Source organism: Doryrhamphus excisus, chromosome 11 (genome assembly GCF_030265055.1).
Source record: "Doryrhamphus excisus isolate RoL2022-K1 chromosome 11, RoL_Dexc_1.0, whole genome shotgun sequence".
Lineage (NCBI taxonomy): Eukaryota > Metazoa > Chordata > Actinopteri > Syngnathiformes > Syngnathidae > Doryrhamphus > Doryrhamphus excisus.
The window spans coordinates 11,082,597-11,100,073 of NC_080476.1; the positions used below are offsets into that span (position 1 = coordinate 11,082,597).

Genomic DNA, 17,477 nt, shown 5'->3' on the forward strand with positions numbered 1-17,477 from the left:
TGAGGCTTTTAATTGACTCAGCGTTTCTTTAAAGGGCCAGCGAGGGAAAACATGGCGTGATTGATCATTCTTCTCAGGGAAACACCAGCATTTGACATCGATAAGGCAAAAAGGAGGAAATGGCCGACATAATCGCTATTTAAATAATGACACCGCGGTATGGCGGGGCGGAGGGACCGAGTACTTTTTGGAATTCAAAGCTTACATGCTACTCACTCAAAGTTTTCCAGAATGTGTGTGGGAGCGTGTTCACCCATGCAAAATTTTTGCAAACTTGAAGGAAAGTTGAGAAGTGTGGATAAACCCAATATAGCTCTCGACCTTTCACGACCTTATCTAAAGGTTGCTCTTTGGAAAATGTGGTATTCTCTACTTTATGAAGACATGATGTGGTCACATAGAAATATGGTAATGATAACACTCATGTCAGTCAGATATTAAATTACGGGTGAGATTTCAGTGATTAAAAAAAAAAACGGCGTAACCAATAACAATGATGTGGAATATTAGCGGATAGGCTCGGAAACTCGCTGGAATAATTCCTCTTGAGAGGTGTTCCTCTCAGGTGAGAGTTGCGGAAATACTTACTGCCCCACTACTTCACTCTGAGCCGAGTACTGCATGGATTATGTTTAATTTCCATGAGGTACATTTCCTTTACAAACACCAAAGGCTATTTTTTGCTACAAAGATAGGAAAATGATAGGATGACATAATTATTTTTGACACGTCAGAAGTGTTCCCGTGTTTATGAATGGAATATTATCATAGTTAGAGCATAGAAAACCTATTTATGAGTTCAATTTTTTTTTTACATTATTATAGCCCTCTGGACAGGAAATAACACCACTATAGTCACCATTATAATTGTATTACCCAATTATTGTATTACCTATATTAGACATAATAAGAGTAAATAAGCCAAATCAGAAGTGTTCCCGTGTTTATGAATGGAATATTATCAGAGTTAGAGCATAGAAAACCTATTTATGAGTTCTAAATATTTTTTTTTTACATTATTATAGCCCTCTAGACCGGAAATAACACCACTATAGTCACCATTATAATTGTATTACCCAATTATTGTATTACCTATATTAGACATAATAAGAGTAAATAAGCCAAATAAGATGAGAGACACAAAGGCAAATAATTCTTCCGAAAAGTAATATTTGTTTGCTTTCATTGTTGAGTCATTTATTGGGGGAAACAAGGTAGAGAAGCAACTCCAGACCAGAAGAGTGTGATTGATGTCACTACCAATCGGCGCTTCACATTGATCCTTGTCTGTCGGGTTCCATGTGTGATTTCACAGACACATTTTAAAACACTATTGCTCATTTGTCAAGATTTGTCAGATTTTCTCCTCTTCTGAAATACTTTGAATTATATCCAGTGTATTTAAAGTATTAATCGATATCGGTCCCACTTAGGTATTCTGACTGTTGGGGAGAAAATCCAGTTTTTTTTTTGTCAAAATTGCATCACAAGTTACTTCTTAAATGAACAGCCAATACATTTTTAGATAATCAGGCACTCGGATGCACGGTGGACGAGTGGTTAGCGCGCAGACCTCACAGCTAGGAGACCCGAGTTCAATTCCACCGGCCATCTCTGTGTGGAGTTTGCATGTTCTCCCCGTGCATGCGTGGGTTTTCTCCTGATACTCCTGGTTTCCTCCCACATTCCAAAAACATGCTAGGTTAATTAGCGACTCCAAATTGTCCATAGGTATGAATGTGAGTGTGAATGGTTGTTTGTCTATATGTGCCCTGTGATTGGCTGGCCACCAGTCCGGGGTGTACCCTGCCTCTCTAGGCTCCAGCAACCCCTGTGACCCTCGTGAGGATGAGCGGTAGAAAATGAATGAATGAATTCATCATTTGAGTGTTAAGTTGCTGTGTGATGAATTTAGTGCTGTTAGTAATGTGTTCTTTGAAAGATGACCCTCGTGAGGATAAGCGGTAGAAAATGAATGAATGAATAATCAGGCACCAACATACGTAAAGACAACATCTTTAAATTAATATATGACATGTAAGTCAATGTAAGGGTAGCGAAGATAGATCAAGCAATATTTTTTTATGTTGCAGATATTTTTGACAGATGCTCACACAGTTATTACTACCCTTAACCATACACTGATGACAGGGAATCGGTAAATAGGAGAGACATTTTACATCTAAGTGGCCATTAAAGGTTGAGTGGCAACCAAACACACGACAGCCATTCATCCACAGAGATCAAAACATGCCGTCAGGAGGGGGAAACATAGATTTTATCATCTTTAGACATTGATGCTTCACCACAGGTCTCGGGTGTAGACTTCGACTTTTTGATATGCATCACGGGGGTATTTCTATGCCAATGATTAGGATATAATTATGCACTCGGTTATTATAGTTTTTTTGTCTATGTATCTAGTATGTCCAGCTAATATATAATATATTATTATAATATAATTGATATATAATATATCAATTATGTATATAATTATATATTAAAATAAAAATATTTTATATATAATTATACATAATTATATATCAGGTATAAATAAAACACATTTATTTTTGAATATAAAAATATAATTATATTAATTATACATACATATAAATAAAAAAATATATATATACATAATATAAATAATATAATATATGATAAAAAGTATATATATATATACATATATTAAAATAAAAAATATTTTATATATAATTATACATAATTATATAACAAATATAAATAAAAACATTTATTTATAAATATAAAAAATATAAATATATTAATTATACATACATATATATAAAATATAAATATATATACACATAATATAAATAATATAATAATATATGATAAAAAGTATATATATAATTATACATAATTATATATCAAACATACATACAAACACATTTATTTATAAATATAATAAATATAATAAATATATTATTATACATACATATAAATAAAATATAAATATACACATAATATAAATAATATAATATATGATAAAAAGTATATATATATATATATATATATATATATTCAGAATAATTTATATACTAATAAAAATAATAGTAATAATAATCATAATGATAATAATAGAACAACATGGACAACAATAACATGGAACCTGAATTTAATCAGAAAAATCCGTCTCAACCCTAATAAATATCTAAACAATTGTGGGTTTTCTTTCTGCGCTGCAGTCCTAACAGCTGCCTCACCTGTCCTTTGTTCTAATCCAAGCCATTGCGATGCCTTTGGGTATAGTTCCACCACTCCTCCTCTAAGATCCAAAGGAGCAAATGCAATAATGCACTGTGCAATAGACTTGGGTTTCCTCCTCCCTAAAGCAACACTTAATGGCTTGCGATGTCTTTTGAGAGCTGCCTAAAATCCTCTCAACTAAATCCCCTGTATCAGATCATTACAGAGCCACGCTTTGAAACACTCGGTGCATTCAGTCTATTTTTTACAAATTATCAAGGCATTCACACACCTGATGAAGCTTGAATAGAGTATTCCCAGTTCATGTCATGTTTCTTTTCATCTCTGGTGGAAAGCAGCGTCTTCACGCGGTATTTATCGAATGTCACAGGGGTGCAATGTGATGATATGCATGAACACGTCACTAGTGGATCGTTATTAATTATCATCAAGTAAAATTATCAGACTCGTGTCGCACTAACGTGCTTCAGATAGATTATATTTGACAATTTGAATTGTTAAACACGTTTAAAATTACATAGAAATTTGTATTCCATTGGAATCCCACCCCCTGCCAAAAAATGAGGCTTTATTGCTGTACTTCGAATACTGTTTTATCATCTTTGTTGGTTTCAATAATAACAAAAAGTGAAGCTCAAATTCAGCCCATTCAAACAGAAGGATCCCTGGAATAAGAAGTACAGTTACATATCTGTCAGTGCTCAAAATTTGACTATGCACAATATTTTTTTGACACAGAATTACCTATTAAATTCAATAATCATTTAATTATATTGAATATTTTATGTAGATTAACTCATTCGTTACCAAAGACATATTTATATGACTTTTTTTATACTTTTTTTTGCGCAAAGGGTGACTCTACAATAGAACAGATCACAATCGGTGCCGTTTTAAGCCAAAAAAACAGCAATGTGGCAGAAAATGCATTTTATAAGACATGTGGTCCTTCCCATTGAAATACATGCTACGCAACAACCAAGAAGTCAAATGTCATTTTTCCATATTGCACATTTAGCCTCGTCTAAATGTGTATCAAACTCCAATACGGATCTGAGCACTAACACTTGCCAAATGGGTCGAGAACCGCACTGCAAAAATATTTTCATCAAAATGTGCCTTCTAACCGAAAGGTTCTTAAGGTTCTTCTAAAATGTGCTTTTGTCTAAGTCTTTCGTTTGTCCGTCCTGATAGAAAATGTGTATATGTACGTATCGGCAGTTGTGTTCATCTTGGTGGAAACCATGGTAACAGACAGAGAAGTTTGACAGTAACCTGGCAACTAGCTGAAATGCTTTTAGCTTAAGGAAAAAGTAAACTTGTGGAGCATTATAATTACCAGGATTTTTTTTAAATATATATATATATATATATATATATATATATATATATATATATATATATATATATATATATATATATATATATATATATATATATATATATATATATATATATATATATATATATATATATATATATATATATATATATATATAGCTCAGTCGTCTGCTTGGTATTTTATTCCGTTTGCAGTTTGATGGAGTTTTTAGATACACCACCCGCTCAAAAGTTTGTACACACGTCGTCATTCCATAGCTGGAGGAAGTGTATACAAACCTTTCACTGGTAGTGTAGGTGAGATAAGTTATTTCCATCATCTGCTATCCATTGTCCTGCGTATTTCTGGAGGCAAACCGTTTGAAAGGAGATTTAGAAGCACAGCTCGGGTCTACTTTTCCGCATTTCAGCAAACAGTTGGAATGGTTGTTGGTAATGGAAATATTTTTACACTAAGTAATAAGCTCATCCATATAATTCTGGGCTGATGTGTCACTTTTCTCAGAATAATCCTTAACTCTCAAAATCATGCAAAGGCAAACTATCGTCTTGTATTCCTTGTATTTCTTTTAAAAAAAACAAAATTTGAGGTTATTTTCCCATTGGACATAATGTAAATTGAATTCAAACATATTACCGTTTTTTCTGGACTATAAGTCGCTCTGGAGTATAAGTCGCACAAGCCCAAAAATGCGTAATTAGGTAGAAAAAAACATACATAAGTCACAATTTTTGGTGGGTAATTTATTTTCCAAACATTCTTTACTTTACTCCAAATTTTCGCTCTGTTGCTTGATTACTGTTTTCAGCTGAAAATTTCACGACTTTTAGCTTGTAATCTGCAGAATATGAGTTGTCTTTGTAAGATAGGAATAGGATATATCGGTACGAAAGTCTAGAGTGCCCTCTTGTGGCTGTCTGTGAAATTAGATATATATTTTTTCATGTATACGTCGCTCTGGAGTATAAGTCGCAGGAACAGCCAACCTATGAAAAAAAGTGTGACTTATAGTCCGGAAAATACAGTATATAAAATAATAATAGTGTTGGCAACATGGCAACAATAATTTCAGTGCATTATTGCACAAAAACTGAGGCAAATTTTTGCGAAAATGTTTAACTAAAACCAAATTATACGAAAACCAAGACCTATGAAAACTAAGGTTTGCCTGTGAAACCAAATTGTGGCGGAATGCGGGTTCCAATCCCCTTGTGGATGATAATATATATGTGTTGAAATTATGATTTACCGTATTTTCCGGACTATAAGTCGCACTTTTTTTTCATAGGTTGGCTGTTCCTGCGACTTATACTCCAGAGCGACTTATAAATGAAAAAAGTGTTTATGTTACATAAACACTGGACACCTTTTCTGTTAATGTTTATTTTTTGTGTAGCTGAATAACCATTGTGTTAGCATATCTTACACCTATTCAGCCTGTTCTCTATTCTTTTATTGTTAGAACTTGCCTTCCAAGAGGATGTAATGTCTGTTTTGGTCAAGTAGTTAAAATAAATTACCCGCAAAAAATGCGACTTATGCGCAAGTGCGACTTATGTATGTTTTTTTATACCTAATTATGCATTTTTGGCCTTGTGCGACTTATACTCCGAAGCGACTTATAGTCCAGAAAATACGGTAATCGACTGAAAAAAGAATCGTTACCGTCCAAATACCGTATTTTCCGGACTATAAGTCGCACTTTTTTTCATAGGTTGGCTGTTCCTGCGACTTATACTCCAGAGCGACTTATGTATGTTTTTTGTCTACCTAATTATGCATTTTTGGCCTTGTGCGACTTATACTCCGGAGCGACTTGTAGTCCAGAAAATACAGTAAATCTGCAAAAAATGCGATTTATACTCCAGTCCGACTAATGTATTTTTTTTCTAACTAATTATGCATTTGTTTTGGTCAAGTAGTTAAAGTAAATTACCCGCAAAAAATGCGACTTATACTCGAGTGCGACTTATGTATGTTTTTTGTCTACCTAATTATGCATTTTTGGCCTTGTGCGACTTATACTCCGGGACGACTTGTAGTGCAGAAAATACAGTAAACCCACAAAAAATGCGATTTATACTCCAGTCTGACTAATGTATGTTTTTTTCTAACTAACTATGCATTTTTGGTTTTGTGCGACTTATACTATGGAGCGACTTATAGTCCAGAAAATATGGTAAATTTCTGTCAGACAGTCACACTGTCATGACCTCCTCATGGCAAAGGCAAGAAGTCTTTCTGTCTTACCAAGTAAGACACCCAGCTCATGTGTGTGAGTTGTTTTATTGTGTATTGTCTGTAATTATAAATAAATAGTACAAAAAAGATCAGTTATCATTAAAAAAAATACACACACATCTTAATTTACTGATTCCAGACACACAGTAGCCAAGGTCGTGGAGGTTAGATCAGTGAACTACTCATGAAGTAGTACAAGAAATACATCAACATTACTTCATATATTACATTATGTGTGGCACTTGATCCGGTCATGCCGCAACTATACGACTTTATTAATAATGAAAATGAACTGGTATATTCTGCAGCAATTAGTTAGCTGTGATTTTCTCCAGATGGCACGGGAATAATTTATGTGACGAATTCCGAGGGTATAATTGAAACAGCATGAAAACAACACAACCCTTGCTGATCTGAAGACATTATTACATTTACCCTGGTTCTCGGTCTCGGTCTAAACCTACTTTGCAAACAACCACACAGAACTTTGAAATAAGCAGGTCTTAATGTCCGTATAGCTTTGCGATGGTGGTGGTGGGGGGGTTTGATTTATACCCGGTCTAGCACAGGAATGCAGCCTTGCACAAATACTTCTCTGCGACTGTGTAAAACAATTAAATCACAAAATTGTAGCTGCAGCATTAATGTTCGACCCCCGTGGGATTTGCTGTAACACATGAGCACTTCAGCAATTGTTTGAGTCTCGTGGGACATAAGCAGAAATGCTGTTACCAGTTATGGAGAACAGTCTACATGTATTATATTGTACTCTGAGTGTATGTCAACACTGGACCGCAATTGGAAGTCAATTGTTTATATATTTACTTTTGTTTACTTTTTTTTGTTACAGGCACACATAAATTTGTAACAGAAGGAGAGCATCTGGAGTTGACAGCCATCACCAAAGAGCAGTCTGGATCGTACGAGTGCATCGCCTCTAATGACATCTCATCCCCTGATGTTCGGACAGTGCAGGTCACAGTCAACTGTAAGAATCACACACACTTCACTGTTTGACTGAGTGGTTACCACACAGGACTCACAGCTCGGAGACACGAGTTCAATTCTCCCTGTACATGCGTGGGTTTTCTCCGGGTACTCCAGTTTCCTCCCACATTCCAAAAACATGCTAGGTTAATTGGCGACTCCAAATTGTCCATAGGTATGAATGTGAGTGTGAATGGTTGTTTGTCTATATGTGCCCTGTGATTGTCAGTCCCCCGGTGTACCCCGCCTCTCGCCCGAAGACAGCTGGGATAGGCTCCAGCACCCCCCGCCCCCCCGTGACCCTCGTGAGGATAAGCGATAGAAAATGAATGAATGAATTACTGTTTTGTGGTTGCATACAGCCACAATATATTAATAGTCCAAAAATTATGGTACCATATCATGATATAGTATATATTGCATGATCATCGTTCACTCTGTGAAGTTGTGGAATTGCCTTACTTGTATTTTCTTGCAGGCCATTCATACTGTCTGTCAAACATTTGCAGCATTTCTTGAAATGAATTATTATTATGAATTATTATTTATTTTTAGACTATTAGCCACTGGTTAATCCAGCACCCTCGTGAGGATAAGCGGTAGAATATGAAATGATATTCAAATTACAAGTACTGTATTTTCCGGACTATAAGTCACATTTTTCTAGTTTGGATTCAAGTTACGAAAATCCGGTATTCACTTTAAGACGACAAACTGAACTCAAATCTTGTTTTCATGTACCGTATTTTCCGGACTATAAGTCACACTTTTTTTCATAGGTTGGCTGTTCCTGCGACTTATACTCCAGAGCAACTTATAAATGAAAAAAGTGTTTATGTTACATAAACACTGGACATCTTTTCTGTTCATGTTTATTTTTTGTGTAACTGAATAAACATTGTGTTTAACGTTATGTAGATGTAACGTCTGTTTTGGTCAAGTTGTTTGTAAAATAAATTACTCGCAAAAAATGTGACTTATACTCCAGTGCGACGTATGTATGTTTTTTTAGTCCAGAAAATACAGTAAATTTCTGCCAGACAGTCACACTGCCATGACCTCCTTATGGCAAAGGCAAAAAGGCTTTCTGTCTTTGAAGATGGAAGATTTATTAACTACACAAGCAAGGCTTCTACCAGTGTGCTGTTGCAGCTGGGTTTGATCGCGGTTTGATATGTTAAATTCCTTCAAAGATCCTGAGACAAAAAAAAAAGCAGGTGGTAGACCCGAACACATTTCACCTGCTAAGCCAGAAGATCCTAAGGTTTACACCACACACCGATTCTCAAGCCAAATTAAACAGCCCGATAACAATATCTGCTTAAAGGGCTTAAAGATGGAGCTTGTGGACTATCCCTCTTCACTGAGGTGATGTCTGGGTTTTTTTTTTTTTTTTTTTTTCCAGCAGGACGATGCTGCAACCTTCCACATAGCCAGCAGCTAAGTGTTGCCACAGTAAGACTCTCATTTTTCTTGACTGCAGAAAATCCAAAGGCACACATGCAAAACTCATATAAGTGAAATAAAAAATGAAACACATCATTTTGGACAACCCTGATATAAATATTGCTTTATTGCGTTCTTTTTCAGTATGTGGAATCAAACTATGGAATGGATTGAGTAAGACCCTCAAAAAATGCACAACGATGAGCCAAACAAGCAGTTGATGTTTGCTAAATACAAGGATGAAGAGTCTTGAACCAGTCATTAATATATATATATATATATATATATATATACATATATATACACATATATATATATCACTATATTGACAGTTACTATGGTACCCATTATGTCATTGTATGTGCTCATATCACCTTGTACTTCGGTATATGACAAAAAATCTAACAAATTGTAATTTTTAAATTAAAATTAAAAATGTATATAAATACATAAAAATCAAAATAAAAATAAAAATAAAAATACTTTAAAAAAAGAACTTAAATTATATTGGGAAAGCAGGAAGTGAACAAATTGTAAAAGTACCAGATGGAGGGGTAGGATTTAATAAGCTTTGCTTCTTCCTACTCCTTTTGGACATGTGGAACTGTGAACTGATTATGTGATGCATTCAATTGTAATCTGATGCATGTTCAAATGAAATTAAACCATTACCATTTTCATCCTGTTATGTAAATTCTACCTAAAGCCACTGAACACTGTAGAATGATAACCGCTCTCTCTCCTCCCAGATCTCACTGTAACAACGCACAGAATCCATGACCCCTGGGGCATTCATTGACATTCAGTAATATAAGACGATAATACTTTCATGACGATGGCTTCCCTTTTCTTTGTTGGGGTGTCGCTTGGGCGACATAATTAAGTCTAAAAAAGTGAACTTATTTTATTCTTTGTCTGTCAGGTTGCGAGGCCCCCCCCTGCGTCCTTGTGCATCACTTGGCATGTAGTATTATTCTGTAACGTTCGTGACCACGAAACATCGACCGTCTCCAGTCTTTTATTTGTACACTAAACAAATCCTGTTTCATGTTCATAAAAATGTTGTTGTCTTGTATTTTATAGATCCACCCTTAATTTCTAAGGCAAGGGGTACGGGTACTGCAGTTGGACAAAAAGGAGTCCTTCAATGCGAAGCCTCGGCTGTCCCCTATGCAAATTTTGAGTGGTACAAAGAAGATCGCAGGCAAGTTGTTCCACTGTTTAATCTGGCAGGATATATAATCCATAGTCACATGACCCAGTTTTTGTCAACAAAACTTCCACTTCGACTGTATATTGTCCGTGTGTGTCATCCAGGCTTTCCAATGGAATCAATGGGATTAAGATCGAAAATCAAGGCAAACAGTCGATGCTCATCTTTTTCAATGTTTCGGAAGAAGATTACGGAAACTACACGTGTGTTGCCATGAACACCATGGGGATCACTAATGCCAGCATAATTCTTTATGGTGAGTTTGGTAATGTATACTTATATGTTGTTTCGGGTGAAAAAATGATATTTAAACCGATATTTAACCAATACCGATGCATGGTATGGATCGTTCAAAACACTGGATGACATCCTTGAGTTGGACACGAAAGTTCTTAAACTCCTCAACTCTTCACGCCCCGCGTTTCAAAATTCATTTACCGCTAAATGTAAATGTAACTAGCAACACCTGCCAGCTCGTCCTAATTAGCAGAGGTTAATAACCCCGTGGCCTCATTAATGGGCTATATAGATGAAGATGGGACCTGATATGGTGTAGATATGAGAGAGTTAATGATGCCTAATAAGATGGTCATTACTTTAGGGTTTAGTCACTGTCCTGCACTCAGGAAATTGCGGCTTGAGTCCTGTTGACCTTAGACTTTTTTAGACTAGACTATTTAGACTAGACCTTAGACTAATTTACACAGACATTTATGTAAGTTTGTTGTAATCTGCTCTCCAAAAATTCAACCCGGAACCCGGATCCTAGAATGGGGAGTCCCCCATCTGCGGTCCCTTCTCAAGGTTTCTTTTGATTAAGGGCTACTTAACTTGGCTTGACCTGACTTGGCTTGATTTGACTTGACCTGATTCAAACAGTAGTACTTAAACATAGTACTCTGCGCTCCAAAAATTCAACCCGGATCCTAGAAGGGGGAGTCCCCCATCTGCGGTCCCTTCTCAAAGTTTCTTTTGATTAATGGCTACTTGACTTGACTTGGCTTGATTTGACTTGACCTGATTCAAACAGTAGTACTTAAACATAGTACTCTGCGCTCCAAAAATTCAACCCGGATCCTAGAAGGGGGAGTCCCCAATCTGCGGTACCTTCTCAATGTTTCTTTTGATTAAGGGCTACTTGACTTGACTTGATTCAAACGGTAGTACTTGGACCTGGTAATCTGCTCTCCAAAAATTCAACCCGGAACCCGGATCCTAGAAGGGGGAGTCCCCCATCTGCGGTCCCTTCTCAAGGTTTCTTTAGATTAGGGGCTACTTGACTTGACTTGACTTGATTTGACTTGATTCAAACAGTAGTACTTAAACATGGTAATCTGCTCTCCAAAAATTCAACCCAGATCCTAGAAGGGGGAGTCCCCCATCTGCGGTCCCTTCTCAAAGTTTCTTTTGATTAATGGCTACTTGACTTGACTTGGCTTGATTTGACTTGACTTGATTCAAACAGTATTACTTAAACATGGTAATCTGCTCTCCAAAAAATTCAACCCGGATCCTAGAAAGGGGAGTCCCCAATCTTCGGTTCCTTCTCAAGGTTTCATTTGATTAATGGCTACTTGACTTGACTTGACTTGGCTTGATTTGACTTGACTTGATTCAAACAGTAGTACTTAAACATGGTAATCTGCTCTCCAAAAATTCAACCCGGAACCCGGATCCTAGAAGGGGTGTCCCCCATTTGCGGTCCCTTCTCAAGGTTTCTTTTGATTAAGGGCTACTTAACTTGACTTGACCTGACTTGATTCAAACAGTAGTACTTAAACATAGTACTCTGCGCTCCAAAAATTCAACCCGGATCCTAGAAGGGGGAGTCCCCAATCTGCGGTCCCTTCTCAATGTTTCTTTTGATTAAGGGCTACTTGACTTGACTTGACTTGATTCGAACGGTAGTACTTAGACATGGTAATCTGCTCTCCAAAAATTCAACCCGGAACCCAAATCCTAGAAGGGGGAGTCCCCCATCTGGGGTCCCTTCTCAAGGTTTCTTTTGATTAAAGGCTACTTAACCTGACTTGACTTGACTTGACTCAATTCAAGAAATTGGTCATGTTAAGTGTGCCTCTTACTGCTATTTAGGTTGGTTGTTTTTATTACATTTTGTCTAATTGTCTTTCACTATTACTGACGATGTTTTATCATGGCCTAACGGTGGGATACACCCCCCCCCCCTCCCCCTCCCCAGGTCCCGGTGCAATGCATGATGTCAATGGGGCAGCTGTTTTACCCCGATTCTCCTTTTGCCCCCTGCTGATGATGACCTTGCTCTACCTGCTGAAGTTCTGACAACCTCCAAGCTTCACTCTGCATTGAACAGACTGTTTGCTCTGTAAAAAAAAAAAAAGAATGAAAACTAGGAGTGCCCGTGATTCACCTTTTTGTTTTGAGGTCTTTTTTTTTTATTATTTCAATTGTTTTGCTCTTTTGTATTGGAATCTGCTCTGGATGGGAGTCAGTCCAATGAAGGGAATCATGAACTAATTTTAATGCTGATAGAAGTACTGAGTTTGTGTATCCCCCAATTTTTTGTATGTGAAACGGGAAAAAAAAAACGAGTAATTGTTAATAGTTGACTGTTTCTTGCCTAATATTGGAGTGCACATTCTGATGATTATTGTGTAATGTCTATGTGTACAATGCAACTTAACTTTTTTTAAGTAAACGATGAAAGGGAAATGTGATTGTTGAATCTGACTGTATTTTTACAGTTGTATGCAAAACAGAATACGACATTCTTCATGATAAGCAGTTCTAAATGAAAACACAATGAATTCTCAGGCGAGTCCTACAACATAATGCATCGAAATTGTAATTCACATTAGACTTTAGAAACTGTACCAATCTATACAGAAGAAGAAAAAAAACCTGTTTGCTTTAGATGTTTTGTTCATGGTGTGTTTTCTCTCTGCAGGGGTGTGCATTGAAGATGTATGTATGTTTATTTGAGGTTATTTTGCATTGCAGCTGATGTGATAAGTTGTCAAATAGTCCCATTTACACAGAATTCACAGTATGCAAACCCAACGTAACAAATGCAGAATTTTCTTTTGTTTCATATAAAAAAAAATAAGAGTGGTCACAAAAAAATGTTGATTGTTGTGAATCATACGCTATGAATGTTACAATCACCAGATTTAGGACACATTGTGAAAACCCGAATCATCTGAAGAAAAAAAAAAGTACTCCAAATCAGAAAATAAATAGCACAATAGCTTATACTATATCAATACAAACAATATAAAGCTTTTGATGAACTGGGTTAAATATGTTTTTTTCTGTAATAAAGGGACAAAGACACACTGAGATAGAGTTGTACACTCAAATACGCTCCTATTGGGCTTTTTTTTTAATCAAAAAATTGCACTTTCAAGCCCAAAACAAGAATACAGTAGATCCCCGCTTTTCTGTAGGGATACATTCAGGACCACCGGTGAACGGCAAAAATCTACAAGTACCGTATTTTCCGGACTAGAAGTCGCTCCGGAGTATAAGTGAAAACAACAAAAATAACCAAAGGCGGAAACGAAAGACAAATAAATTGTTGGTAAACGCGAGGTACCTCTGTAATGTGGAAGTGGTTTCAATAATGCCGATGTACGTCTAGTAGGCAAGTGATTCGACCATATATGAGCTTCACGGCTCATTTCAAGTCGTCCCGTCTCGAGACTTTTGTTTTTTTCCAATTTTTCCAGGAATGGGACTTAGATGAGAAGAAACTTGAAAATTCCTGTGGAAATTTTGATGGGCATGCCACCCATTCTGTGCACCTCAGGCCCGGTGTCTGCTGTGCCACGCAATGCCATGTGTAGATTACACAAGGAATTTAGCAAAACAGCTAACATGCTAACTGTTAGCACGCCCATAACAAGTGACAGTTGATCTAATGCTATGAAAGCAGCTACCCTCAACAACTGGAAAAATCTACAAGTACTGTATTTTCCAGACTAGAAGTCGCTCCGGAGTATAAGTGAAAACAACAAAAATAACCAAAGGCGGAAACGAAAAGATGAATAAATTGTTGGTAAACGCGAGGTACCTCTGTAATGTGGAAGTGGTTTCAATAATACCGATGTACGTGGAGTAGGCAAGTGATTCGACCATATATGAGCTTCACGGTTCATTTCAAGTCGTCCCGTCTCGAGACTTTTGTTTTTTTCCAGTTTTTACTTACTTTTTACTCAAAAATTCCTGTGGAAATTTTGATGGGCATGCCACCCATGCTGTGAACCTCGGGCCCGGTGTCTGCCGTGCCACGCAATACCATGTGTACATTACATGAGGAATTTAGAAAAAAAGTTACCATGCTAACTATTAGCATGCTAGCACGTTAGCATTGCAGAGCGTGCCCATAACAAGTGCCAGTTGATCTAATGTTGTGAAAGCAGCTACCCTCAACAACTGGAATAGACTGGCTAGCTTTGGACACTCCCTACACAGTGCCTGACATAAATACGCTTGCTTTTAATTAATTAATATTTTCAATAAATTATATAAGGTTAAGGTGTGCAGCTTTTTATACAATACTCCGCAGAATTAAATTATATCGTCTCATAATAATACATACCAAAAATATTTTAAGGTCCATATCACCCAACACATGTAATTATCCACCACTAATCAGAGTCGCGGTGTAGAAGTGTATGTGTGTATATATGTTTCCCTTTTGCATCTGAGGTGCGTTCAAGGCTCGTCGGACAAAGAATCAAACACATTTAAAGTATAAAATATATACATGTAGTTATCCACCACTAATCAGAGTCGCGGTGTCGGAGATTATGTGTGTATATATGTTTAAATTTTGTGTCTGAGGTGCGTTCAAGGCCCGTCGGGCAAAAAATCTCAAAGCTCGACTAAAAAAAAAAAACACACATTAAGATGTAAAAATGGTCAACTTTTTTTAAACACAATGGTGCATGTATGCAGTACATTTTACCTCTATTAAATATGTGAACATTTTACAATATTTTTTTTTTTTGGACCAAATATACGCAAATTTTGGGGGGCCGCGAATGTGTGGGGATCCACTGTATTCTTCGAGTAATCAAATAATTGTGAATGAATGTACTATCTACCCAGTCCATATGCTTTTCCACTTTCCTGAATGCGCATTTTGTGCATGTTTAACCCAATTTGACCCAAATTGTTTTGAATTATTTTGGGGGGTTTTTTGCTACATTTTCATGCTGCATCTATTGCGCAATGGACAAAAATTAATTTAGCTGAGATGGTGTTTCATGATGCAATGTTATGATACCGTCCACACCTTCAAGTTAGTGTGTTAAGGTCGAAAACTGGTGCATTTGGGAATGTTTTCTTGTCATAATGTTTTCCGCGTCACCAGACATGGACATCCAGACAGCAGTTCGGGTTGGATGTGGTGCTTTTGTCTTAAAGAGCAGGTCAATTAGAATTAAACTAAGTTAATATTGTTATCAAATAAAAACTGGTACTGGCATTAACTTAAAGTTTTTATACATATGGTAACATCAACAATGAGCTTATTTATTTTAATTTGTGTATGTACTCAGACTATGCTGTTTTATCATCCTTAATGCATAACTCTGATTTTTTTGTTTTCATTTTTTTTTACCCTTTTCAGAGGATGTGCACTTTTATGGCTTAATTGCTAAACACCTGTACGTTTAATGACATTGCTGGAGCTTACAATAGTCACTATTGTGGTATATTGTCATTGTATCATTTTATTGAAAATTGTCCATAAACGTGTTAAGTGGGAACTCAAGTCGCCTCGTATTTGTTCTGATACCAACTTTCTGTTCTTGGCAGTACATTGGCTTTTCCCATAAATTCCATAAGCCGCTACTTTTTTTTTTTGTTTAACGTTGAACTCTGCGGCTTAATACAGCAGTGTTGCTAATCTACGGCTAAATTGTAATCACTGTACATCTCATGTATACATCAGAACTACTAATTATTTAAATACTTGCCACTTGTGAGTCAGTGATGAAGCGGTAGCTCTTTATTTGGCAGGCGCCAATCAAGAGCCCATTGCAATACGCAGGAAATCAGCATGCATAACAGTAACACAATAGTCTGACTCACGGTGGCATCCCATCCGAGAACAACACAAAATTCATCACACAACAACTGAACTATACAAACACGTACCAATACAAGTTGAATAGTTTTCCCATCAGGCTTTGTGTCTGAGCAACGTATTTTTAGATGTGCTGCATTGACGTCAGCCTCCCTCTCTCATCTGGCAGTAATGCATTACAATTAGATGTTAAAATAGCTGCTGTTTGCCATTTTAAACTCATATCGGTACTTGAAACATATATTTTTCAGGTACCCTTTAAGTGTTAAGTTGCTGTGTGGTGAGTTTATTTATTATTATTATTTTTATTTTATTTTTTATAGCTCATGAATGGCTCCTGTCAAATAAAGAGCTCCCTGGTCCTCATGTAGGCCGCAACAACAAATTTTATGACATGGACATGTGTGGCTTGTACACTGGAATTGATGGTACTTTATCTAAACAGTGTACTGCATGTACCAGTAATTAAATGTCAGAACTTGACACATTCAAGCTGTGTATTTGGGTAAGTAAATGTGCTCCCACCTAATAGAATTACTGAGCAGGGTGCTGTAGACTATTTTTGAGCTATCCACACCTAACATTACAGTAATCCTCAAATGAATGAATTAATTCAATGCGGACTGTTAGAATTATAAGCATAAAATAGTGTGTGTGTGTGTGTGTGTGTTAAATATATATTCTGGCCCCCCGGACAATTTTGTCAAGTCAACGCGGCCCACGAGTCACAACATTTGCCCACACTGTTCTAATACAACAAGCTGTTTTTTTTCACTTGTAGAATTTTTCCAACACTTTTCTGCTGCTCTCTGCGGCTGGAGAACTAGTTCGTGCTTTTGTGACCTCAGGGCTGGATTACGCTAACGCTTTACTAGCTGGTTGCTGAAGCAAGTAAGTAAACACCCCGCAGGCTGGTCCAAAATCCTGCAGTATGAGTTTTAACAGAACAA

General features: G+C 36.6%; 1 protein-coding gene across 3 annotated transcripts in view; it reads left to right on the plus strand.

The window, feature by feature from the left end:
• The window catches only part of opcml (opioid binding protein/cell adhesion molecule-like), a 151,550-nt gene extending 134,615 nt beyond the window's left edge, over nucleotides 1-16,935 (plus strand). For 2 of the 3 annotated variants that reach the window (XM_058087477.1, XM_058087475.1), the window contains 4 exons: nucleotides 7,659-7,796; nucleotides 10,325-10,445; nucleotides 10,559-10,710; nucleotides 12,655-16,934. In XM_058087477.1, coding sequence (XP_057943460.1) covers nucleotides 7,659-7,796; nucleotides 10,325-10,445; nucleotides 10,559-10,710; nucleotides 12,655-12,755 — 512 coding nt within the window. In that variant the 3' untranslated portion in view covers nucleotides 12,756-16,934. Of the gene's footprint in view, nucleotides 1-7,658; nucleotides 7,797-10,324; nucleotides 10,446-10,558; nucleotides 10,711-12,654 lie in introns of all 3 variants that reach the window. The other variant, XM_058087476.1, reaches the window with a different exon arrangement.
• Nucleotides 16,936-17,477: the final 542 nt, after the last annotated feature.